Below are 25,920 nucleotides of genomic sequence, written 5' to 3' on the forward strand. Positions count from 1 at the left end.
TATAATGTATGGCGGAATAGCACTTGGGAGCACTTCGACTCGGCGCAGTAATATCATCAACCCTGACGGAAGTGAGAGGGAGCGGAAGTGATGATATTACTGCACCGAGTCGAAGTGCTCCCAAGTGCTATTCCGCCATACATTATAGTTCTCCTTTTTATCCGCTTCGAAAAGCGCCACGTTTTATTTTGTGTCGCCATACTTGGTCGTTTAACTACTCGTGTAGCTGTATTTAAATAGGGAAAACGTGGAGGAGTTTGGTCGCTTCTAACTGTCCATCTGTTTGGATCCTAATGAATGAACTGGGCTAAGCTAAGTGCTAGCCAAGTGGCGCCGCGCGCCAGGGCGATTGAGTGCACGCATTGAGACGCAAGAGGTCTGTATCAACTCGTCTTACTTGACCGAATAACATGTTTTAATATGAAAAAACGGTGGAGTGTTCCTTTAAGAAAGAAAGAACATCAGTTGGTAGGATGGCCATCTTTGTATAATATAATATGCATGTGTGTTTCCTTTTGAATGTGAGTCCATTCATAGAGATTGGCAGTGTCTACTCCAGCTGTAGTGTGAGAGAGAGAGAGAGAGAGAGAGAGAGCGAGCGAGAGCGAGAGAGAGAGAGAGAGAGAGAGAGAGAGAGAGAGAGGGAGCAGACAGGCTGATAGGGAAGCTCTCGGGGGGCAACAGATCTGGTTTGCGCGGCTGAAAACACCAAACACAACGGGATGATTTCTGCACGACGTGAATGCGAGCGAGGAAGACGCGCCTCACACATTTAAAACAGGTCTGTAACTTTTCCTTTTTGCAGAAATTTCTCAATCTAAGCTTGCTGATGCCTCAGGCTGCTCTTTATGAAATGTTTCCAGATTGTTTTTTTAAGAGGGAGAGAGAACGGGGACGGTGTTAATCTGTTCTGAAAGAGGGGATTCCTGCTGAATACAGAGAGCCATGATTAATCACCTCAGATCATTCTGTCTCTTTTCACTTGCCAGCAACTTTACTCATTGCCTTTTTTATAAGAAAACAAACGTTGTCACAGACAAACAGGGAGAGAGAAGACAAAGCAGGCATGTCAGGAAGATTTAACAGTACAACGAAGCAAGAGAAAGGCTAGAAATGTCCCATGCACTTGCAGGAAAGAATAAACACATTTGTTGTGCAAAAGTGCACCAACTTGGGGAATTTTATGCTTCCTATGTGGCAGATGAGAAAAAGGGGGAAGGAGTGAGAGATGACTGAAGCAATTGTGCACTCAGATAGAGAAAAAAACAGGAGGAGGATTTAAAAACAGTGTCCTTTTTCAGGGCAATTAGAAGAAGAGTGGCGTTTGTGTTTAGAATGAGCCATGACTCACCCTGAGCACCGTAGTAACACTCAGGAGACGGACACACACACAGTATCAGATGTATCAGGAGTAATTAACAGATATGAGAACGAGGTGTAATAATACACTTCACCACAGGGATGAATTTAGACACACACACACACACACACACACACACTCAGACATCAAAGCAGAAGCATCATTACCTATGCTGGCCACTGACCAACATATCTTCCAATACTTCCTTTGGTAATGATCACCGTTTTGGGATTTTATCTTCCTGTCAATTTCAGTTATTAGCCCTTTGAAAACACCTTCAAGATAGGGCTGTGCCACATCGTATCGTTCACGATAATATCGGTATATTTTTTTTATGGTTAAAAAAAATGCATATCATGATATTGGCAACGTTCTTACTTCTTGATGTCGTGGTTAAAGTTGTTTTAATCACAAAAAGCTACTTACTCCCTGTCACTAAACACATGCAGCTTTCAAAATAAGAGCACGGTGTGTTAAGAGAATCCACCACAGAACTTACAAGAAGACTGTCAAAATAAGATGCCTTAAATAAAACATACAAGAACCTTTATTCACCTTTACAAAATGTCATTAAAATATGCCCCCGGAACCCCTAAATGGTTATTTTTATTATTTTCCTCATACTCTAGAGTCAAGAGTACATTTTTTTGTATTTGGCAACTGTTGAGATTTGCACTTCACACTACATTTTAGATTTTTATTTATTCATACAGACTAAAAAAAACATATTTTCTATTCTTTTAGAGTATTTGGTAATATCGTCAAGAATATCGTTATCGCAAAAATAGCCTGAAACATCGTGATATTCTTTTAGGGCCGTATCGCCCAGCCCTACTTCAAGATTCCTGTTTCACCAACATCCTCCCTGTCATGCACTGAATATCTCAAGAGAATTAGAAAAGCAGTTGAACATGAACATGGCTGCTTGACCCCTGTTTGTTGGAGCTCTGGAGTGCGCTCAGGTGCGCTGTTTGATTGGATCATTCAAATGCAAAAGCAATGAATAAAAACACTATTTTATTGTTTTGTGGAGCCATTCAGATTCCAGCTGCTTTTCTAATTATGGAGACTCATCTCTGATTCATTGGTTATACGCTCCTTGTATTTATATTTGCACATGTTCTTCTACAGGATGTCATTTTAAAGTCAGAAACAATCCAAATCGGAGAGAAACAGACTGCTCTGAGTCTTGTGGGGAAATTGTTGAGCGCTTCTGACGCATTTCGAAACATCACTTTCTTCATACTTTCATCATTCCTGCATATCTCTGACCCCTAAGTGGGTTATCTGTGGTATTTGGGGCTGCAGAGGCGATTTGGAATTCATGTGCTTGAGCCTCAGGTCTGTTTTCAGCTGATCTGGCGCAGCATATGAAATATCCAACATGTTTGAAATCCAGGCTACTTTTTTATCTGCTGGCAATCTGCTAGAATAGCGTGTGTGCGTGTGGAAAAAAATCCCTTTTTTCTTTTTTTTTACAAATATGCATGTATGGGGATGAATGTGAAATGTCTGCTATTGGCTCAGCTTGTCTTTGTGTGTCCAGGCATGTGGTATGAATAAAGTATGAGAACATGTGCATGCACACACACACACACACACACACACACACACACACTGACACAAAAGAATATGGCCCAAATGCCATGACATTTTGCCACACGAGGATCTTCTCCATTATTCATGAAGCGAACAGCTAATACCAAACTAAAACAGACAACAGAATGTGTTTATCTGGCTGTTTCAAGGTTTTAGTAAATATTTGCATATGCTGCATGCATGGATTTAAAAAAAACACACAAAAAAAGTCCAGTAATAGCCAGGGACGTTTCCTGTCCCAGAGAGATGTCAAGGCTATGTCTAGGCTATTTGTTTGGCCCTGAATGGCAAGCTATTGTGAGTATAAAAAGCCTTCTGCACAAATTACACATTTTATAAATAAAACAATAAAACCACCAATGAATCTTCAGAATATAAAAACATGAATAGATTAAATGTATTAACCAAATGCAAAATCATGAAAATGTATTCTCTGAAAACAAGCAATAACTGCTATGTGCTATATTCTATTACTATCCTCTTATAAAAGCTTCTAACACATTTAGAGCATAACATTTCAAAGGGCATGAACAGCAAATTTAAATAAAACAAATGTCATATGCATGTAAAAAACACACTCACTGCATAAAAGACTTCATACAAATGCATATAAAACATTAAAACTGCAAAAAAACAAGAAAAGAACAGGGTGGTTATGTGGCAGAACTCCTCAAATAAGACAAATTGTGCTACTGAACACTAACAGTGAGGAAGATTATAAGGAGATGATGAAAAAGAAGGAAGTTGAGGAACAGATTGAGAAAGTGGAGCAGAGGAAGCTTCACGGCGAAGAGTCTCAGGAGTCTCAGGAGGAGTTTTACTGAACAAACTCAGCCAGCAGAAGATGAGATAGTTGGAGGAGTGACTTGCAGAGATTGTGCAGCTCAGGAAAGAGTTTGATGAGGACAAAAGGGAGCTTTGGGGGGCAAGAATCAGACAGACAGCCTGTGGACAAAACACTGAAGTCAAGACTTCACTTGCAAAAGGTGGAGCAGAGACAGAAGAAAACTGTGGAACTTATGAAGAGAAATTTGCTCCCGGTTCAGAGAGTGTGTGGCAGAGATAGCCGAGGCTGTACAGAATATATTAAAAGCTCTTCCCATAGCCGGCAGGGCAAAGCAGAAATATATAAATCAGAAGAAAAGTCATAGCTGAGAGTCAAAAGGAAGAGCATTCCTACCAGGACCTATTGATTAGCTCCAGGCTACAAGACTCAGGAGGAAACTGGAGAACGAGGAGGCTGAAAGGCAGAAACGTCCTCAGAGCGGCTGAACTCCACACGGCCCCGACCGGCTCAGAGAAACGCTTCCATGTAAAACTGGTAAAGACGGACAGAGACGTGAGTCAAGTGAATGGAAGGGAAAGAGCGATGTCCAGACTGACTACAGCCGCTTCAATTATCCTGATGAAGGGAAGGAAGTGTAGCAGCAGCTGAGATCATCACGCCTGACTGAGCTGGAGACAAAGCAACTTCTTCCCTTCGGGAGTCTGAGAGTGACAGCAAGAGGCAATTTGGCCACTATTCAACTTTTATAATGGTCAGCTGTCTAAAAAGAGCAGCCATCCAAAAGCTTTAAAGCCACCAGAAGGTCCACACTCTTAAAGGAACACTCCACCGTTTTTTCATATTAAAACATGTTATTCGGGTAAGTAAGACGAGTTGATACAGACCTCTTGCGTCTCAATGCGTGCACTCAATCGCCCTGGCGCGCGGCGCCACTTGGCTAGCACTTAGCTTAGCCCAGTTCATTCATTAGGATCCAAACAGATGGACAGTTAGAAGCGACCAAACTCCTCCACGTTTTCCCTATTTAAATACAGCTACACGAGTAGTTAAACGACCAAGTATGGCGACACAAAATAAAACGTGGCGCTTTTCTCGGCGCAGTAATATCATCACTCCTGAGGGGAGAAGATTTTTCAGGAGTGATGATATTACTGCGCCGAGTCGAAGTGCTCCCAAGTGCTATTCCGCCATACATTATAGTTCTCCTTTTTATCCGCTTCGAAAAGCGCCACGTTTTATTTTGTGTGGCCATACTTGGTGGTTTAACTACTCGTGTAGCTGTATTTAAATAGGGAAAACGTGGAGGAGTTTGGTCGCTTCTAACTGTCCATCTGTTTGGATCCTAATGAATGAACTGGGCTAAGCTAAGTGCTAGCCAAGTGGCGCCGCGCGCCAGGGCGATTGAGTGCACGCATTGAGACGCAAGAGGTCTGTATCAACTCGTCTTACTTACCCGAATAACATGTTTTAATATGAAAAAACGGTGGAGTGTTCCTTTAAAAATCTTTGTAGAAATAACAGTAAAACACTGCCAAATACATCAGAAATAGGGCGTAAAATAAAAAATTGTATATCACCATATTAGACACTTTTAATTAATCAAAATCAAATCAAAGAATAGCACAAAACTTTTACTTTTTTCTGCCATAAAGTGGAAGAAACACACAGTTTTGCTGTAAAAATATAACATTTTCATGCAAAATTTATGGAGAAATACCATGATGTGTGAATGAATGACACAATTACCCGAAAAATAACAGGAATACTCAGTCTAAATTACAGTTTTTGCTGATATTTGCATTTAAATTTAGAATAGAAAACCCACTCACTGTAATTTTTACGGTGAAGTTCTGGCAACCACAGCTGCCGGTATTTTACCGTAAATTAAACAGATTTTTTTTACAGTGCAGCAGGTAACTTTAACCCATAAGAACCTATGGTGACACCCGTGTATCAAACATTTTAAATCTTCTATAATCTCCCATATTCAGCTTTATGCTTCACCTTAACTCATTAAATCCCTAAGTGACGTAAACTGTGTGACTGGAAACAGAAATGTAAAAGTAGCTAATTTTAAAAAGCTTATTTTTTGTTACTAGGCGAAGTTTAAACCGTTTTAACAATTCTAATCCGTTAATAGGGTTAGTTGATGTGTTGCATTTAACTTGTTCTGATCACATTTCCTGAACAAATTAAAGTCACAATTTTGATATGTGTTGTGGAGATGCAAAAGAAAAAGGCAAATTTGTGTCTCTGTACACAGAAAATGTGTCTAGTTTTTCTCTATTTTAAAATAAAAAAATATCATAAACATAAATACCATAAACGCCCATTGTAACGTATATATGTTACAATTTTAAAACATGTAGTTTAAGCATAAAATGCAACAATTATAAATGTACTAGAATAATTTATGTTAAAACAACCCAATTTGCTTTATGTTTTTCTTTTCTAAACTTGACACCAGCTGGGGTTATATAGGTTGAATAAATAATAATAACTATTATGTTCATTTTCATATGATAAAGGTAATCTTTTAGGCTAAACCACTTCAACCTAGCTTTGTTTTGTTGGCTCAGCACCATTAATTCATGTACTGGACCAATTTAAAAAGTAGTTGTAACTACCCTATTAAATAAAGTAACTCTTAATAATGTCATACACGTTTAAATGGCCCAAGAAAATTACGTTAGTATGTTACAATTACCCTTACAAATCTAGTTGGACTGACCTCTGGTAATTAAGTAACAGTAACGCAAATACATCATGTTGACCCGAAATATTTACATTTTGTTCACTCAACAAAATTGTTTCTCGTTAAATTAAAGCATTTTATTCAGGTGGAAATTATTTCCATAATTTTATTACGTTCTGGGAACAAGTTGTTTTTTTAGTGTGTCCTGACAGAAGTACACTGTAAGACTTTGCTGTAAATTTACAGTCAAATTCTAACAGTAACTTGCTGTATTGTGATTGTACAGTATATTGCTGTGAAAACAATGCATTGTGGGAGTTATCATGATTGCTCAGGCATTCCAACGATCAAAATTATATATATTTTTTTTCAGGAATTTACTGTTTTCAGCTGAGCATGTCAGGAAAATAAAGTCGTTATTTTCGAAAAGAAGACAAGTTTTATTTTATTTCTTTTTTGTCTGGGCTGAAATAATCACAATGTGTTTTTCCAGCAATCCTAATATAGAGTTTAAATGGATTAGTTGTAACATAATTTAGAGTTAAACATTTAAATGTCATGCCATTTTTTTCCTGCGTTACTAGACAGTTTGTCAGTAAATGGACCTTTATTATTTCTATAATACAGTAGAGGTACTGTAAGTTTTACAGTAACTTACTGGCGAAACTGCTGCCAGTAATTTACTGAAATTTTACAGTAAAAAGTTTTACAGTGTAGATGAGGCAAATAATCTAAATAAAAAATAAAAACAGGTTTCCTTTGACTCCTCCAACAGCTCCTAATGGCGTTTTAAAGAATCCATGCGGCTGAATTGATAAAGCCCATAAGAGCCGAGTGGAGTCTCTGACGCAGGAGACAGCTGGCTAGCTAGCGAGCTAATTCCTCCATGCTTCCAGTCTGAACTGGTGGCCAGCTGGAACAACGGCTCCAACCGTCGCTCCTCATCGCCTCGACAAGCATGTCCGTCTTTCCTCCAGCACGGTCCACTTCATCTCCTCTAACCAGTGGAGAATAAAAGCAAGGCTGAATGCTAACGAGCCAGACAATAAATGGATGAAACTGAACACCTGAATGATTAATCTACACTGTTAAAAATCTTTGTAGAAATAACAGTAAAACTCTGTCAAATACATCAGAAATAGGGCGTAAAATAAAAAATTGTATATCACCATATTAGACACTTTTAATTAATCAAAATCAAATCAAGGAATAGCACAAAACTTTTACTTTTTTTCTGCCATAAAGTGGAAGAAACACACAGTTTTGCTGTAAAAATATAACATTTTCATGCAAAATGTATGGAGAAATAGCATGATGTGTGAATGAATGACACAATTACCCGAAAAATAACGGGAATACTCAGTCTAAATTACAGTTTTTGCTGATATTTACATTTAAATTAAGAATAGAAAATCCACTCACTGTAATTTTTACGGTGAAGTTCTGGCAACCACAGCTGCCGGTATTTTACCGTAAATTAAACAGATTTTTTTTTACAGTGCAGCAGGTAACTTTAACCCATAAGAACCTATGGTGACACCCGTGTATCAAACATTTTAAATCTTCTAGAATCTCCCATTATTATCTCTCATGTACTGCTGTCTGGAAAGTGTGACAGTTTCAGTAAATATGACAAAAAGTTGTTTTTTTCTGGGGGGTTTTTGTTTGTTTTTTTGTTTTTAACAAAAGTTGCCACCTACACTGTAAAAAATGTTTGTAGAAATTACAGTAAAACACTGTTAAATTGCATCAGAAATAGGGCGTAAAATTTAAAATTGTGTATCACCTTTTCACTTTTAACTACCGTAAATCAAAGAATAGCACAAAACTTTTACTTTTACTGTCATAAACTGTAGGAAACACACAGTTTTGCTGTAAAAATATAACATTTTCATGTAAAGTTAATGGAGAAATACCATGATGTCACAATGAAACAATTACCCTAAAAATAACAGGACCTTTCATTCTAAATTACACATTTTGCTGATATTTATATTTACAGTAGAAACTCCACTCACTGTATTTTTTACGGTGAAGTTCTGGCAACCACAGCTGCCGGTAATTTACCGTCATTTTAACAGATTATTTTTTACAGTGTAAAAACTTTGCATTTTGTTGACACTGTCTTAATTTCCCCATTGTTTGGAGTCAACACATAGTATTATTATTATTATTATTACACTATTTCCTTTTTTATTACATTTTTTCAATCAAACCTAATATGTAAGAGTTTTGGCACGAGCATGCTTTGCACATTTGATGAATGTTTAGAAACAATCCTTTAAAAAAAAAGGGAAAGTGATGAAGTATGGAGCTGATAAAACTCTTGTTTTTGCCAATAAATCAAGCATGTTTTTTTAAGCTGTAACAGGAGTCGAGAGGTCTTCAGGGCATAAAAGAGAACATTAGGGTTGAGCAACAACTGAAGTTAAGTCCGTCTCTTGTTACAGAGACTGAAGAACGAGAGATTACAGCTCAGTGGGATAAAAACGGGACACAAAGGCCTCACGAATAAAATCAAGACCATCTTCAGGAGGCAGCTATTTATTCCCTCAGCCTGAGAAAAGAAATACAGGGAGGCTTAGCTGACCAACTGACCAAAGTCTTTGAGATTTGTAGAGAATCACTTTGAGACTTAGGATCAGCTGGTGACTGCAGCCAGCTGAATGAGTAGCAAGCAAAGCATGGTGCAGAAAATTACATCTGGAAGAAAAATAAAACCAATCGCATTCACTGGAACAACTGAGATACGATTAAGTTTATTTAAAGAGTAAAAGCTTCTCTTTGCAGACCTCCAGAAGTTTAAAAGTTTAATATAGACTAATACAAAAGTAATCCCTCTCAATCATCACTTATAATATATATTTATATATATATATAACCCCAGAGAAGTGTCTCTGCCCTGCTCTCTGCCTCGATTTTCTCTTTCCTTTAGGGCGATATGGCCCTAAAAGAATATCACGATATTTCAGGCTATTTTTGCGATAACGATTCTCTTGACGATATTACCAAATACTTAAAAAGAATAGAAAATATGATTTTTTTAGTCTGTATAAATAAATAAAAATCTGAAATGTAGTGTGAAGTGCAAATCTCAACAGTTGCCAAATACAAAAAATTTTACTCTTGACTCTAGAGCATGGGTCTCAAACTTGCGGCCCGCGGGCCAATCGCGGCCCTCGTGACGATATTTTGTGGCCCCCACCTTGAAATGAAAGTTTAATGTTTTATCTGAACACTTTACCGTGTTATGTGTGGAAGGTCCCTTTAATTACTTTTTTGGTAATTTTGTGTCTTTTTTTTTGGTAATTTTGTGTCTTTTTTTGGTAATTTTGTCTCTTTTTTTTGGTAATTCTGTGTCTTTTTTGGTAATTTTGTGTCTTTTTTTGGTAATTTTGTGTCTTTTTTAAATACTTTTGTGTCATTTTTTAGTAATTCTGTGTCTTTTTTTGTAATTTTGTGTCTTTTTTTTTGGCAATTTTGTGTCCTGTTTTTGGGTAACTTTGTGTCTTTTTTTTAGATAAGTTTGTATGTTTTTTGGGTCATTTTGTGTCTTTAAAAAAAATAATTTTGTGTCTTTTTTAAAAATAATTTTGTGTCTTTAAAAAAATAATTTTGTGTCTTTTTTGGGTAGTTTTGTGTCTTTTTAAAAGTAATTTAGTGTTTTTTTCTGTCATTTTGTCTCTTTTTTGGTAATTCGGTGTATTTTTGGCCATTTTGTGTCTTTTTAAAGTAATTTAGTGTTTTTTTCTGTCATTTTGTCTCTTTTTTGGTAATTTTGTGTCTTTTTTTTTAGTCATTTTGTGTCTTTTTTCTGTCATTTTGTGTCTTTTTTGGTCACTTTGATACTGACTCCAGTGGCCCCCAGGTAATTTGAGTATGAGAAAATAATAAAAATAACCATTTAGGGGTTCCGGGGGCATATTTTAATGACATTTTGTAAAGGAGAATAAAGGTTCTTGTATGTTTTATTTAAGGCATCTTATTTTGACAGTCTTCTTGTAAGTTCTGTGGTGGATTCTGTCAACACTCTGTGCTCTTATTTTGAAAGCTGCAAGTGTTTAGCGACAGAGAGTAAGTAGCTTTTTGTGATTAAAACAACTTTAACCACGACATCAACGACTTCTGGCCAGCGTAAAACCGTCCCTCTCTCCTAGTGACCTGGAGAAGGTTATTCATGCTTTTATCTCGACAAAACTGGATTTTTGCAACTCGCTGTATGTAGGTCTAGACCAGCGCTCATTGCGACGCCTAAAACTCGTACAAAATGCTGCAGCGCGTCTTTTAACAGGCACAAAGAAACGGGAACACATCTCCCCAGTTCTGGCCTCTCTACACTGGCTTCCTGTCCGTTTCAGAATAGATTTTAAGATCCTGATGTTTGTTTTTAAAGTTTTAAACGGATTGGCTCCAGCTTATTTGACTGAACTGATGCAGGTTCACAGACCGACCAGAGCTCTGAGGTCTAATGAGTCAAACCTGGATGAGCCTAAATGCTAAAAACTAAAGGCGATGGCTCTTTTGCAGTGTCTCCCCAAAGCTGTGGAACAGTTTACCGCTGCATATCCGTAAATCAAAGACATTGGACAATTTTAAATCTTCTCTCAAGACGCATTTTTTCTCCCAGGCTTTTGAACCTGCGTGAGAAGAAAGTTGTTTCTGTGTGTTGTGTTGTATTGCACATCTCATGTCATATATTATTAGATTACATTGTCTTTTATTTTTATTTTGTGAGTTTATTGTTATTCAATTATGTATCTTGTATTGCATTGGATTTTTTGTTGTGATTCAGTTATGTAAAGCACTTTGGTCAACCTTGGTTGTATATAAAGTGCTCTAGAAATAAACGTGACCTTGACCTTGATCAAGAAGTAGGAACGTTGCCAATATCATGATATGCATTTTTTTTTTAACCATAAAAAAAAAATAGACCGATATTATCGTGAACGATACGATATGGGACACCCCTAGTTTCCTTTTTCTTTTTTTGTGTGTGGGACATTTTTGGCCATCAGCAAAGAGACTGTCATAGGTAAAGCGAATCCAATAACAGCAGGCAGAGCGTGCAGCCGGTACTACCACTTCAAATACCAACGCTGATTTATTTATTACACTTTAAGACAAGAGAGAGCAGACATATGGCAGTGTTGCTCAGCAGGAACCACAGAAAGACAGTTCACTACCTGGAGACAATAATAAACTCTACCTCAACCACGTTAAAAGCCGAGACATTTCCAATATTGATATAGTTTTCCTCATTACGGACACATCATTTTCCCAATTAGCCCCTGGTGTTCTCTGTATTACCTGTAGCTCTATAACTGGCGTGCTGCTGTGAGGTAGGCGGTGTGTGCGTCTATATTCTGACCTCTCCAGCCTCAGCGGGATGCACGGCCTGCCCTCTTAAATAAAAATAAAAAAAATACATAAAATTAAGCAAAAAAGGACTCAAAATTGACCACAAAATGACAAAAAAGACACAAAATGACCAAAAAAGACACAAAATGACAAAAAAGACACAAAATGACCAAGAAAGGAAACAAAATGACCAATTCATCAAAGACAAATTCACCAGAAAAGACACAAAATGACAAAAAAAACACAAAATGACCAAAAAAATTACATAAAATGATGCAAAAAGGACTCAAAATTGACCACAAAATGACAAAAAATGACCACAAAAAGACACAAATTGACCAAAAAAAGACACAAAATTACCAAAAAAGACACAAAATTACCAAAAAAAGAAACAAAATGACCAAGAAAGGAAACAAAATGACCAATTCATCAAAGACAAATTCACCAGAAAAGACACAAAATGACAAAAAAAACACAAAATGACCAAAAAAGGACACAAAATGACCAAAAAATTACATAAAATGATGCAAAAAGGACTCAAAATTGACCACAAAATGACAAAAAATGACCACAAAAAGACACAAATTGACCAAAAAAAGACACAAAATTACCAAAAAAGACACAAAATTACCAAAAAAAGAAACAAAATGACCAAGAAAGGAAACAAAATGACCAATTCATCAAAGACAAATTCACCAGAAAAGACACAAAATGACAAAAAAAACACAAAATGACCAAAAAAGGACACAAAATGACCAAAAAATTACATAAAATGATGCAAAAAGGACTCAAAATTGACCACAAAATGACAAAAAAATGACCACAAAAAGACACAAAATGACAAAAAAAAAAGACTAAAACACATGAACACTTTATCACAGTGGAGACAGAGCTGACTTCCAAAATGATTTGGTGACCCCCAGAAATCATCTCGCGACCCCAATTGGGGTCCCAACCCCAAGGTTGAGAATAGCTGATTTAGGCAACAAAAAAAAAAAAAAACAATTTTGACAAAAAAATGAGTTAGGCGATTATTATAACAGGATGACGATATATCTGTCGGGCTGTAATTTGTTGTTAAAAGACCTCAAATCCAGATCAGCATTGGTAACCACATTAAAAGCCGAGACATTTCCAATATTGATATAATTTTCCTCATTACGGACACATCATTTTCCCAATTAGCCCCTGGTGTTCTCTGTATTACCTGTAGCTCTATAACTGGCGTGTTGCGGTGAGGTAGGCGGGCGCTGTGTGCGTCTCTGTTCTGACCTCTCCAGCCTCAGCGGGATGCTCGGCCCGCCCTCTTAAAGTAGATTAGCTTGAAAAAGAACCAACGTACCTTGTTGCCTGGATACAAAAAGCATCATTAGGCCCAATTATCAGCCACTTCAGATCACAATGAACAAGCTTCATCACAGATTTCAAAACAACATATCATTAACGACAGCAACCTTTACAGAGCAGGAAAGAGTAGGAGGGGAACGAGAGAGAGAGACGGAGGGGAAGAAGAGGGAACGATGGCAGAGTGGAAGAAAAGAGAGAGAGACGGAGGGGAAGAAGAGGGAACGCTGGCAGAGAGGAAGAAAAGAGAGAGAGAGACGGAGGGGAAGAAGAGGGAACGCTGGCAGAGTGGAAGGAACGAGAGAGAGAGAGACGGAGGGGAAGAAGAGGGAACGATGGCAGAGTGGAAGAAAAGAGAGAGAGAGAGGGACGGAGGGGAAGAAGAGGGAACGCTGGCAGAGAGGAAGAAAAGAGAGAGAGAGACGGAGGGGAAGAAGAGGGAACGATGGCAGAGTGGAAGAAAAGAGAGAGAGAGACGGAGGGGAAGAAGAGGGAACGATGGCAGAGTGGAAGAAAAGAGAGAGAGACGGAGGGGAAGAAGAGGGAACGCTGGCAGAGTGGAAGAAAAGAGAGAGAGAGACGGAGGGGAAGAAGAGGGAACGCTGGCAGAGAGGAAGAAAAGAGAGAGAGAGACGGAGGGGAAGAAGAGGGAACGATGGCAGAGTGGAAGAAAAGAGAGAGAGAGACGGAGGGGAAGAAGAGGGAACGATGGCAGAGTGGAAGAAAAGAGAGAGAGACGGAGGGGAAGAAGAGGGAACGCTGGCAGAGTGGAAGAAAAGAGAGAGAGAGACGGAGGGGAAGAAGAGGGAACGATGGCAGAGTGGAAGAAAAGAGAGAGAGAGACGGAGGGGAAGAAGAGGGAACGATGGCAGAGAGGAAGAAAAGAGAGAGAGAGAGACGGAGGGGAAGAAGAGGGAACGCTGGCAGAGAGGAAGAAAAGAGAGAGAGAGAGGAGAACGAGCCAGTTCACGCTCAGGGTAATGGACATTTCTCAACGGCAGAGTAAAATATAAGTGGAATTCAGAGTAGTTATTTTTACGATCAGCAATTAAAACTAGAGCCAGACCGATTTTGGGATTTTTGAATAAGATGCCGATACTGATTTTTTTTTTTTTTCCAAAATTGACCACAAAATGACATAAAATGACCAAAAAAAAGACACAAAATGACCAAAAAAAGACACAAAATAGCCCAGAAAAGGAAACAAAATGACCAATAAAGACAAATTCACCAGAAAAGACACAAAATGACAAAAAAAACACAAAATGACCAAAATGACAAAAAAGGACTCAAAATTGACCACAAAATGACAAAAAATGACCACAAAATTACCAGAAAAAGAAACAAAATGACCAAAAAAGGAAACAAAATGACCAATAAAGACAAATTCACCAGAAAAGACACAAAATGACCAAAAAAGACACAAAATTACCAGAAAAAGAAACAAAATGACCAAAAAAGGAAACAAAATGACCAATAAAGACAAATTCACCAGAAAAGACACAAAATGACCAAAAAATTACATAAAATTAAGCAAAAAGGACTCAAAATTGACCACAAAATGACAAAAAATGACCACAAAATGGCCCAAAAAAGGCACAAAATGACAAAAAAGACACAAAATGACAAAATTAAGCAAAAAAGGACTCAAAATTGACCACAAAAAGACACAAAGTAGCCCAGAAAAAGAAACAAAATGACCAAAAAATTACATAAAATTAAGCAAAAAAGGACTCAAAATTGATCACAAAATGACAAAAAATTACCACAAAAAGACACAAAATGGCCCAAAAAAGACACAAAATGACAAAAAAAACTAAAACACATGAACACTTTAACACAGTGGAGACAGAGCTGACTTCCAAAATGATTTGGCGACCCCCAGAAATCATCTCGCGACCCCAATTGGGGTCCCGACCCCAAGGTTGAGAATAGCTGATTTAGGCAACAACAACAAAAAAAAAACCCAATTTTGACAAAAAAAGAGTTAGGCGATTATTATAACAGGATGACAATATATCTGTTGGGCTGTAATTTAAAAGTTGAATTAAAATGTTGTTAAAAGACTTTAAATCCAGATCAGCATTGGTTGAAAATATCAAAGATAAATAATTAGAGGAGAGCAGAAGGAGTGAAGGGCGATCCATGTGTGCAGAGAATATAAATACTTGAACTCTAAAAAGTTTGCAGGAGAGAAAGAGAGTCAGTAAAAGCAGCAAGGCAGTTTTTCATTTGTCTGAAGACCACTGGGAGTATTTGATAAAGAAAACAGAGTTGGGGCGAGAGAGCATGCAATCAGAGAAGGAGAGCGAGCGAGTCCTCATTATGCTGCGTATCTCCCTGAAGGTACTTTACTGGGCCCTAAATTAAAGAGAGCAGAGTTCTTGACAACTGTACCATCCAGAGAGAGAGAGAGAGAGACAAACAGAGAATAAAAGGAATAGAAGAAGTGAAGAAGAAAAGAGTTTGGGGACAAAGTGGCTTGCTTCAAACTTCAAAAGCTACATTGCTCAATAGAAGATTAAGAAATGGGTTTGTTGTTGTTTTTGGCCAACATTGACAACCGTTTCAGGCTTAGAATAAAATAAACACTGGCTCCAAACTAGTGCAACACTTTTATATTACCATTAGGAAAAGGAGTGACCTGTGCAAAACTAATCACTGGCAATAGTCTGCAAAATTGTTCATCACATCATAATACTTCAGTGTAAAGGAAGCACTTTACCAACAATATGTCAAAACATTTTATCTGCCAACGTAGCTAGACAATAACCACATTAAACATACAGCATCAAACCTATTCTCACACCTGCATGAGCATTAAAAACCAACATAATTCTCCAAACAACTATTTTATGGGTTGACCACTTCTTGTCCTTTTATTGCATTCACTGTTTAGCCTAGGTTGCATCACTGTTTATCTTGAAAAGAAACTGTAGAAACATCAGTCCTTGAACAGATCATAGGTTACAAAAGTTGAAAAAGTTATCAAAACAAGGCTTAAAATTGTGATATTTCTGTCATTTATTCTGCATGTGTCATTTAAAACATCACTAATAATAAACCATATGGAATAACATATAGAATAGAATAACATTCTGTTCTGTTAGATTGATTCTGTTGAGACAAATGGTCAGTTGATAAATATTCACTGAAAATCTGTTTACACAGATCAGAGAGGAGAGGCCAAGAGATTGTAAAAATGTAAATAGTTCAATACATACAGCAAGTGAAGACAATTTTTCCAATATTCGTGACACTTATAAATTCAATTTTATTTAATTGATTTAAAAAAAACATTACAGAAATTCATTGCAGTTTCTTTTTTCTTTTTTTTTATGATTTATGTTATTATAACTGTGCCTTATATTGTATATATACACTACTGGTCAAAAGTTTTAGAACACACCAACTTTTCCAGAATTTAATTGAAAATGATGCAGTTTAATGTCTCAGTGTACTCTGAAATTAATGCACATTTGCAACATTTGAAATTCTTTATTGAGCATGATAGTGTTTTGAAAGTAAAAAAAAAGATTCAAAATCACATTTTATGTTGGACTAAAGGACTAAAAAAAGACACAAAATGACCAAAAAAGACACAAAAAGACACAAAATGACTTACAAAGACATGAAAAGAATTCAAAAATGGACAAAATAGCCCAAGACTCCATAGAGTTAAGTTGTTAACCCATTTCTTGTTCCCTGAAAAAGGCCTACTTGTATAATTCTGAAATGTACATTATTTTCCAGTTTTGGTTAAGCTTACCTTTTTTTATTTACCTCTGGCAGTTCACCACTTACCTTTGGACCCTTTCAAGCTGTTCATTTGACTTGAACTGCTTGAATTTCAATAAAAAACTGGAAAAATTGGGGTGTTCTAAAACTTTTGACCAGTAGTGTGTATATATATATATATATATATATATATATATATATATATATATATATATATTGTAGTGAAATACAAGGCCACAATGAGTAAAATGTAAAATGAGCAACAACAAAAAAAAAACCCTGAAAGCGCTTGCTGGGGTTCAGAGGGTTAAACAAGAGAAACTGTACAGAAACTAACTCTAAGCGCCAGTAAACACCACAGACTGGATATAAACTAAGAAAATATTTTAGATAGAAAAGAGAAAAACTTTGGGAGCCACTGCTCTGATGTTTAACTGCACTTTGAGTCGCTGATGCTTCCAGGACATAGACGGGTCCCAAACTTGCGTGTCAGTTTAAACATATTACAATGAACACACTGTATGACGGTGTTTACCACCCGGAAAAAAAATGAAGAGTGTACAAAAACTGATAGTTTATTTAGTCCCGATAACAGTCCAACTATAGTCTCTTACCTGATCAATACATCCGATCAGCAGCTGACTGCATCACTTCCGCTGCCTCGTGCTGTAAAGTTTCCATCCATGCTGGGAACGTGACTTTTTTTTTTTTTACAAGCACAGAAATAGTAACCAAGCAGAAAGAATTAAAGTATAAATAAGTAAATAAGGAATTTACTAAATCTACATTTGCTAAATCATCAATCTCCCGTTTTAAAGTTTTTCTACTTCATTTTATTACATTAATGCAGGTTTCTAAAACTAACTAACTGGCCTTATGCATTCACACTTACTTCATTAATTGATATGCAAACACAGAAATAAGATTATTTTTTCTTCTTTTTCATTTTTTTTTTAGTTCAAACTGACTTTCAGATGCAAACATTTCCATGTTGCTGCACTAGAAATTCATAATAGATAGATAGATAGATAGATAGATAGATAGATAGATGGATGGATGGATGGATGGATAGATAGATAGATAGATAGATAGATAGATAGATAGATAGATAGATAGATAGATAGATAGATAGATAGATAGATAGATAGATAGATAGATAGATGGATGGATGGATGGATGGATGGATAGATAGATAGATAGATAGATAGATAGATAGACTTTTTTTATCCCAAGCTGGGAAATTACAGTGTAGCAGCAGCATTACACACAGAGACAATAACAACACAATTAAATAATTAAATAAAAAGAACAACCTAGGCATACTTCAAGCAATAAAATATAAAAATACAATAAAATGTAATGTAAAAATACAAATAAAGTGTCTAAGTATAAAAGTATAAAAATGTTGGTGCTAAATTCATAATGCATCCTGTATTTACTGATGCATTCAATCATTCGTGCATCATTCAAACACACCTTAATATGATTTGCACCTTTATAATGAAACATGCAGTTATTGTGTTGCAGCTGATGGAGAAGACATGGTGACTGTGGTTGAGTCGACATGTGGCAGCAGGCCTCATACGGTCCATAGTGACATGATGAAGCATAGAGAGGAGGTGGAGGAGGTGCTGGATGATAAGAGAGAACAGTGACCTCCTGCTTTCCTCCTGGTCACGGTCCATCATTCCTCCCTTTGAAGTGTCTTCCTCCAGCGTCATAGATCAAGTGAAGACACCAGGCTGTTCTAACCCAAATACACAACATTTGCAACATTTAAAATTCTTTATTGAGCATGATAGTGTTTTGAAAGTAAAAAAAAAAGATTCAAAATCACATTTTATGTTGGACTAAAGCAGTAGTTCTCAACCTTTTTGAGTCGCGACCCCCAATTTAACATGCATGTTGTCCGCAACCCCCGCTCACTGAACACAATCTCACACGCACAGTTCAGATCACCCAAAAAAGAAACAAAATGACCAAAAAGAGACACAAAATGACCCAAAAAAGACACAAAATGACAAAAAAACACACAAAATGACCAAAAAAAGACACAAAATGACCAAAAGAGACACAAAATGACCAAAAAAAGACACAAAATGACAAAAAAAAGACACAAAATGACCCAAAAAAGACACAAAATGACAAAAAAACCCACAAAATGACCAAAAAAAGACACAAAATGACCAAAAAAAGACACAAAATGACCCAAAAAAGACACAAAATGACAAAAAAACCCACAAAATGACCAAAAAAAGACACAAAATGACAAAAAAAAACCACAAAATGACCAAAAAAAGACACAAAATGACCCAAAAAAGACACAAAATGACAAAAAAAAAAACACTAAAATACCAAAAAAAGACATTAAATGACCAAAAAGACTAAAACACATGAACACTTTAACACAGTGGAGACAGAGCTGACTTCCAAAATGATTTGGCGACCCCCAGAAATCATCTCGCGACCCCAATTGGGGTCCCGACCCCAAGGTTGAGAATAGCTGGACTAAAGGACTAAAAAAAGACACAAAATGACCAAAAAAAGACACAAAATGACAAAAAAAAACACAAAATGACCAAAAAAACACACAAAATGACAAAAAAAACACACAAAATGACCAAAAAAAGACACAAAATGACAAAAAAAACACAAAATGACCAAAAAAAGACACAAAATGACAAAAAAAAAACACAAAATGACCAAAAAAAGACACAAAATGACCAAAAGAGACACAAAATGACCAAAAAAAGACACAAAATGACCAAAAGAGACACAAAATGACCAAAAAAAGACACAAAATGACCAAAAAAAGACACAAAATGACAAAAAAAGACACCAAAAGACACAAAATGACTTAAAAAAGACACAAAATGACTTACAAAGACATGAAAAGAATTTAAATTGAACAAAATACTCCATAGAGACTCCATAGAGTTAAGTTGTTAACCCATTTCTTGTTCCCTGAAAAACCTCCTTTTCTCTCAGCAGCACAAAGACTGAATGTTTCTGCTCAGTCACAGATCTTCCCGTCAGGTTTGTGCCGTGCAGTAATTTGCAGTGGAACATTATTATCAGTATTAATATGCAGCGGAGGAGGGCTGGCTCTCAGCTGTCTTTGTGAAAGCTGATTATGAGGAGTTTAATTTCATCAGATAAGGATGCCTTCGTTTATGAGCTCCAGGCAGTCAGTCTGGCTTCCTTCACTGAGACGAGAACTCCCCCTGCTGTTACTCTTTATTATGGTGCATCAGAATAGCTCCTTCTTATTTGATTTATTTTTTGTTTTTGTTTGTTTTTGTTTTTTGAGGCTGTTCTGGTTCTGTGGGTTGTTGGGTATGCAGCAATACTTCCAGGATCACTCTTGTTTTTTGTTGTTTGTTTTTTTTCATATATATCTTTATTGGGTTGTCAGGACATAATACATATTCAATCAGAAAAGGTACAATTCACCCATTTTTCCCCCTTTTAGAACAACCCCCCGCCCCCCGAACCAGAGAGTTACATTCACATAAAATAAGCAAAAAACAATAAATAGTAATGATAATGAGAAAATACAACTCTCTCCCCCTCAAAGAAAAACAGGAGGGGTGAACAGTAGCCTCTTGTTTTTTGTTGTTTGTTTTTCATATAAGGAAAAAATGACTAATTTACTCTTTGTATGTTTTAATACTGTTGTACTCATCTGCAAAACCCAATAAAAAAAAGTTTGAAAAAAAAAAATAAATAAATAAATAAATAAAGGATATATATAAATGTCTTCCAAAAAAAAAAAAAAAAAAGCTCCTTCAATCTTTACAACAGACGAGCATCCATAGAATTTTTTGTTTTTTAATTTTCTTTGTTGTTATAAGCCATGCATTCATTGTTATACATTAGAATATTCACATTGCACTCATTTTTAGTGATAGAGCAACAATTCTGCAACCTTTCAAGACTCATATTCTATATAGGAAAAGCACTTTTAAAGTGCTTATATTATATATATATATATATATATATATATATATATATTATATATTTCTTTGTTGTTATAAGCCATGCATTCATTGTTATCAGTGTTGGGAGAAGTATTCAGATCCCTTACTGCAGTAAAAGTACTAATACACACTGTGAAATGACTCCACTACAGTAAAAGTCCTGCATTCAAAACTTACTGAAGTAAAAGTACAAAAGTATCAGCATCAAAATGTACTTAAAGTATCAAAAGTAAAAGTACTCGTTATGCAGAATGGACCCACTCAGATTGATTTATATATTCTAAATATATTATTACATTATTTGTAATGTGCCTTTTATGTAACCAGTGTTTTAAATTAGTAAAGACAGGACTCATTGTATCTACTTAAAATACTGTTATGAGGTTTAATTAAAAATATGTCTAATCACTTTAAATTGATCTTATATTTTATGTTAAATCTCAACCTGTAAAGTAACTAAAGCTGTCAACTAAATGTAGTAGAGTAACAAGTACAATATTTACCTCAAAATGTAGTGGAGTAGAAGTATAAAGTTACATAAAATAAAAATACTCACGTAAAGTACAAATACCTCAAAATTGTACTTAACCCTCCTGTTGTCCTCGGGTCAAGGAAGGAAGAAGAGGGAAGGACGCAAAGGGAAGTAAAAAAGGATGGAGGAAAGAAGGAAGGAAAGAAAGAAGGATGGAGGAAGGAAAGAAGAGAGGAGGAAAAGGAGAAAGAATGGAAAGGAGAGAGAAAGGAAGGAGGATGGAGGAAAGAAAGGGGAGGAGGAGAAGAAAGGAAGGAAAAATAAAGAAGGAAGGAGGGAGAAAAGGAGGGAGGCAGGAAGGAAGGAGGAAGGAAAGAAAGAAAGAAAGAAAGAAAGAAAGAAAGAAAGAAAGAAAGAAAGAAAGAAAGAAAGGAGGGAAGGAAAGGGGGGGCGAGGGAAGGGAAGAAGGAAGGAGGATAGAGGAAGGAATGGAAGCGGGAGGGATGAAAGAAGGAAGGAAGGAGGAAAGGAGAGGAAATCAGGAGGAAGGAAAGAAGAGAGAAAGGAAAGGAGATGGCGGAAGGAGGAAAGAAAAGAAGGGAAGGAGCGAGGAAAGGAAAGGAAGGAAAGAAAGAAAGGAGGGGCGAGGGAAGGAAAGAAGGACGGAGGATAGAGGAGGGTGGAAAGAAGGAAGGAAGGAGGAAAGAAGAGAGGAAGGCAGGAGGAAGGAGGAAAGAAGGAATAGTCAAAACAGATTGGGTCAATTTGACCCGGAAGGACGACAGGAGGGTTAAGTACAATTTTGAGGTATTTGTACTTTACTTGAGTAAATCTACTTAGTTACATTCCACCACTGATTGTTATACATTAGAATATTCACATTGCACTCATTTTTTGTGCTAGAGCAAAAATTCTGCAACCTTTCAAGACTCATATTCTATATAGGAAAAGCACTTTTAAAGTGCTTATATTTTGCATGATTATGGGCATTTCATGCAGATTTCATACATTATAATAATACAGCAAGTTGATTGCATATCTTCACTTTATCATTACTTCGTGCAAATATCCTTCCACGTTGTTATTTTACTGTCAAACATCTTTTAACAAGTGTATTCACACACATGTGCTGCAGCTTGATGGCACATGGGCAGAATTAAACACCGAGGGAGATGCAATAAAAGATTTTCCTTTCAAAAATAGATTGCTTAGTATTTGTAAGTCAATTTGGCATTTCTTTATTTTCCCGAGCTCTCCATCTGCTGCTCCACGGGGGCCAAATGAAATGATTATTATTTGCAACTATTATTTGATAGAAGTCTGTTTTGCATCTGGGGGCCCTTGAAGTAAATTGTTGGCCCTGAATCAGAACAGCAGAAGTGCTCTCTTCATCGTCTTCCTCTTCCTCTTCGTCTCAGCCAAAACTGAGGATGAGTGTCAGCAAGAATCTGCCACGCTGAAGTGTCCTAGAGCAGCTGTTCTCAACCTTGGGGTCGGGACCCCAATTGGGGTCGCGAGATGATTTCTGGGGGTCGCCAAATCATTTAGGAAGTCAGCTCTGTCTCCACTGTGTTAAAGTGTTCATGTGTTTTAGTCTTTTTGGTCATTTCGTGTCTTTTTTTTGGTAATTTCTGGGGTTTTTTGGTCATTTTGTGTCTTTTTTGGTCATTTTGTCTTTTTTGGGGGGCATTTTGTGTCTTTTTTTAGTCATTTTGTCTTTTTTTGGTCATTTTGTTTCTTTTCTTAGTCATTTTGTGTCTTTTTTGTAATTTTGTGTCTTTTTTTAGTCATCTTGTGTCTTTTTTGTTCATTTTGTGTATTTTTTTTGGTCATTTTGTGTCTTTTTGTCATTTTGTGTCTTTTTTTAGTCATTTTGTCTTTTTTGGGTCATTTTGTTTCTTTCTGCATTATTTTGTGTCTTTTTTTGGTCATTTTGTGTCTTTTTTTGTAATTTTGTGTCTTTTTTTGGTCATTTTGTTTCTTTTCTTAGTCATTTTGTGTCTTTTTTTGTAATTTTGTGTCTTTTTTTAGTCATCTTGTGTCTTTTTTGTTCATTTTGTGTATTTTTTTGGTCATTTTGTGTCTTTTTTGTCATTTTGTGTCTTTTTTTAGTCATTTTGTCTTTTTTTGGTCATTTTGTTTCTTTCTGCATTATTTTGTGTCTTTTTTTGGTCATTTTGTGTCTTTTTTGTAATTTTGTGTCTTTTTTTAGTCATCTTGTGTCTTTTTTGTTCATTTTGTGTATTTTTTTGGTCATTTTGTGTCTTTTTTGTCATTTTGTGTCTTTTTTTAGTCATTTTGTCTTTTTTTGGTCATTTTGTTTCTTTCTGCATTATTTTGTGTCTTTTTTTGGTCATTTTGTGTCTTTTTTGGTCATTTTGTGTCTTTTTGTGGTCATTTTGTTTGTTTTTTGGGTGATCTGAACTGTGCGTGTGAGATTGTGTTCAGTGAGCGGGGGTCGCGGACAACATGCATGTTAAATTGGGGGTCGCGACTCAAAAAGGTTGAGAACTACTGTCCTAGAGGGAGAAATCAATCTGCACTGTAAAAAATATTCTGTTTAATTTACGGTAAAATACCGGCAGCTGTGGTTGCCAGAACTTAACCGTAAAAAATACAGTGAGTGGGTTTTCTACTGTAAATTTAAATGTAAATATCAGCAAAATCTGTCATTTAGACTGAAAAATCACTTGCCATTTTATCCCTATTGTGTCTCTTTTTGGTAATTTTGTGTCTCATTTGATAATTTTACGTATTTTTTTGGTCATTTTGTGTCTTTTTTTTGATAATTTCATGTCTCTTTTGGTTGTTTTCTGTCTTTTTTTTGGTCGTTTTGTGACTCTTTTGGTCATTTTGTGTCTTTTTGTGATGGTTTTGTGTCTCTTTTGGTTGTTTTCTGTCTTTTTTTTGGTCGTTTTGTGTCTCTTTTGGTCATTTTGTGTCTTTTTTTTGATAATTTCATGTCTCTTTTGGTTGTTTTCTGTCTTTTTTTTGGTCGTTCTGTGACTCTTTTGGTCCTTTGTTAGGTCCTTTGTTAGGTCCTTTGGTCTGCTATTATTTTTAGGGTAGTTATGTCCTTGTGAGTTATGGTATTTCTCCATTCATTTTAAATGAAAAAATCTAATATTTTTTTACAGCAAAACTGTGTTTTCTAAAGTTTATGACAGAAAAAAAGTAAAAGAAACTGTAGAAACATCAGTCCTTGAACGGATCATAGGTTACAAAAGTTTTAGTTAGACAAAGTTACCAAAACAAGGCTTAAAATTGTGCTATTTCTGTCATTTTCACTTTATTCTACATGTGTCATTTAAAACATCGCCAATAATAAACCATATGGAATAACTACATTCTGTTCTGTTAGATTGATTCTGTTGAGACAAATGGTCAGTTGATAAATATTCACTGAAAATCTGTTTACACAGATCAGAGAGGAGAGGCCAAGAGATTGTAAAAATGTAAATAGTTCAATACAAACAGCATGTGAAGACAATTTTTCATTTCCAATATTCGTGACGCTTATAAATTCAATTTTATTTAATTGATTTTAAAAAAACATTACAGAAATTCATTGCAGTTTCTTTTTTTTATGATTTATGTTATTATAACTGTGCCTTATATTGTATATGTACACTACTGGTCAAAAGTTTTAGAACACACCAACTTTTCCAGAATTTAATTGAAAATGATGCAGTTTAATGTCTCAGTGTACTCTGAAATTAATGCACATTTGCAACATTTGAAATTCTTTATTGAGCATGATAGTGTTTTGAAAGTAAAAAAAAGATTCAAAATCACATTTTATGTTGGACTAAAGGACTAAAAAAAGACACAAAATGACCAAAAAAAGACACAAAATGACCAATAAAAGACACAAAATGACCAAAAAAGACACAAAAAGACAAAATGACTTACAAAGACATGAAAAGAATTCAAAAATGGACAAAATAGCCCAAGACTCCATAGAGTTAAGTTGTTAACCCATTTCTTGTTCCCTGAAAAAGGCCTACTTGTATAATTCTGAAATGTACATTATTTTCCAGTTTTGGTTAAGCTTTTTTTTTTTTGATTTTAAAAAAACATGACAGAAATTCATTGCAGTTTCTTTTTTTTTTATGATTTATGTTATTATAACTGTGCCTTATATTGTATATATACACTACTAGTCAAAAGTTTTAGAACTTCTTAAATCTCACATCTCTTTCTTCTTCCTTTCATGCTAATCCCTGGTGGACCTCAGCCAGGATGTCCGGGATGGACGTCCCCTTAATGGACCTGAATGAGACCGAACTCTCACCGATAGACAACGGGACCTTCCTGCGTTTCTCCCCGACCTCGGCTTCTACGTCGGCGGCGGCCGCCTCCTCGCCGGGACGTCCGGGGAACGTTTATGTTTACGTGTGGCTCTTCCTCGGCCTGCTGGTCTTCCTCCTCACGCTGCTCATCATCTCCCTCCACAGGCTGAAGAACATCATCTCCTCGTCTTCGTCCGTCCCCGACTGCAGCAGCGAAGGAGGGAGCTCCTTCACCAACATGGAGATCTGCAGCATCTCGTCTCAGAGGTCCACCATCTCCTCCCTGTCCACCTGA

General features: G+C 36.3%; 1 protein-coding gene across 1 annotated transcript; it reads left to right on the top strand.

The window, feature by feature from the left end:
* Positions 1-675: 675 nt before the first annotated feature.
* On the top strand, positions 676-25,920 carry LOC131986472 (serine-rich and transmembrane domain-containing protein 1). The gene is made up of 2 exons (XM_059351447.1): positions 676-781; positions 25,571-25,920. Exon 2 carries the CDS (start codon positions 25,576-25,578, stop codon positions 25,918-25,920), a length of 345 nt encoding a protein of 114 aa, XP_059207430.1. The 5' UTR covers positions 676-781; positions 25,571-25,575.

The sequence above is a fragment of the Centropristis striata genome, chromosome 15 (assembly GCF_030273125.1).
Source record: "Centropristis striata isolate RG_2023a ecotype Rhode Island chromosome 15, C.striata_1.0, whole genome shotgun sequence".
Classification (NCBI taxonomy): Eukaryota; Metazoa; Chordata; class Actinopteri; order Perciformes; family Serranidae; genus Centropristis; species Centropristis striata.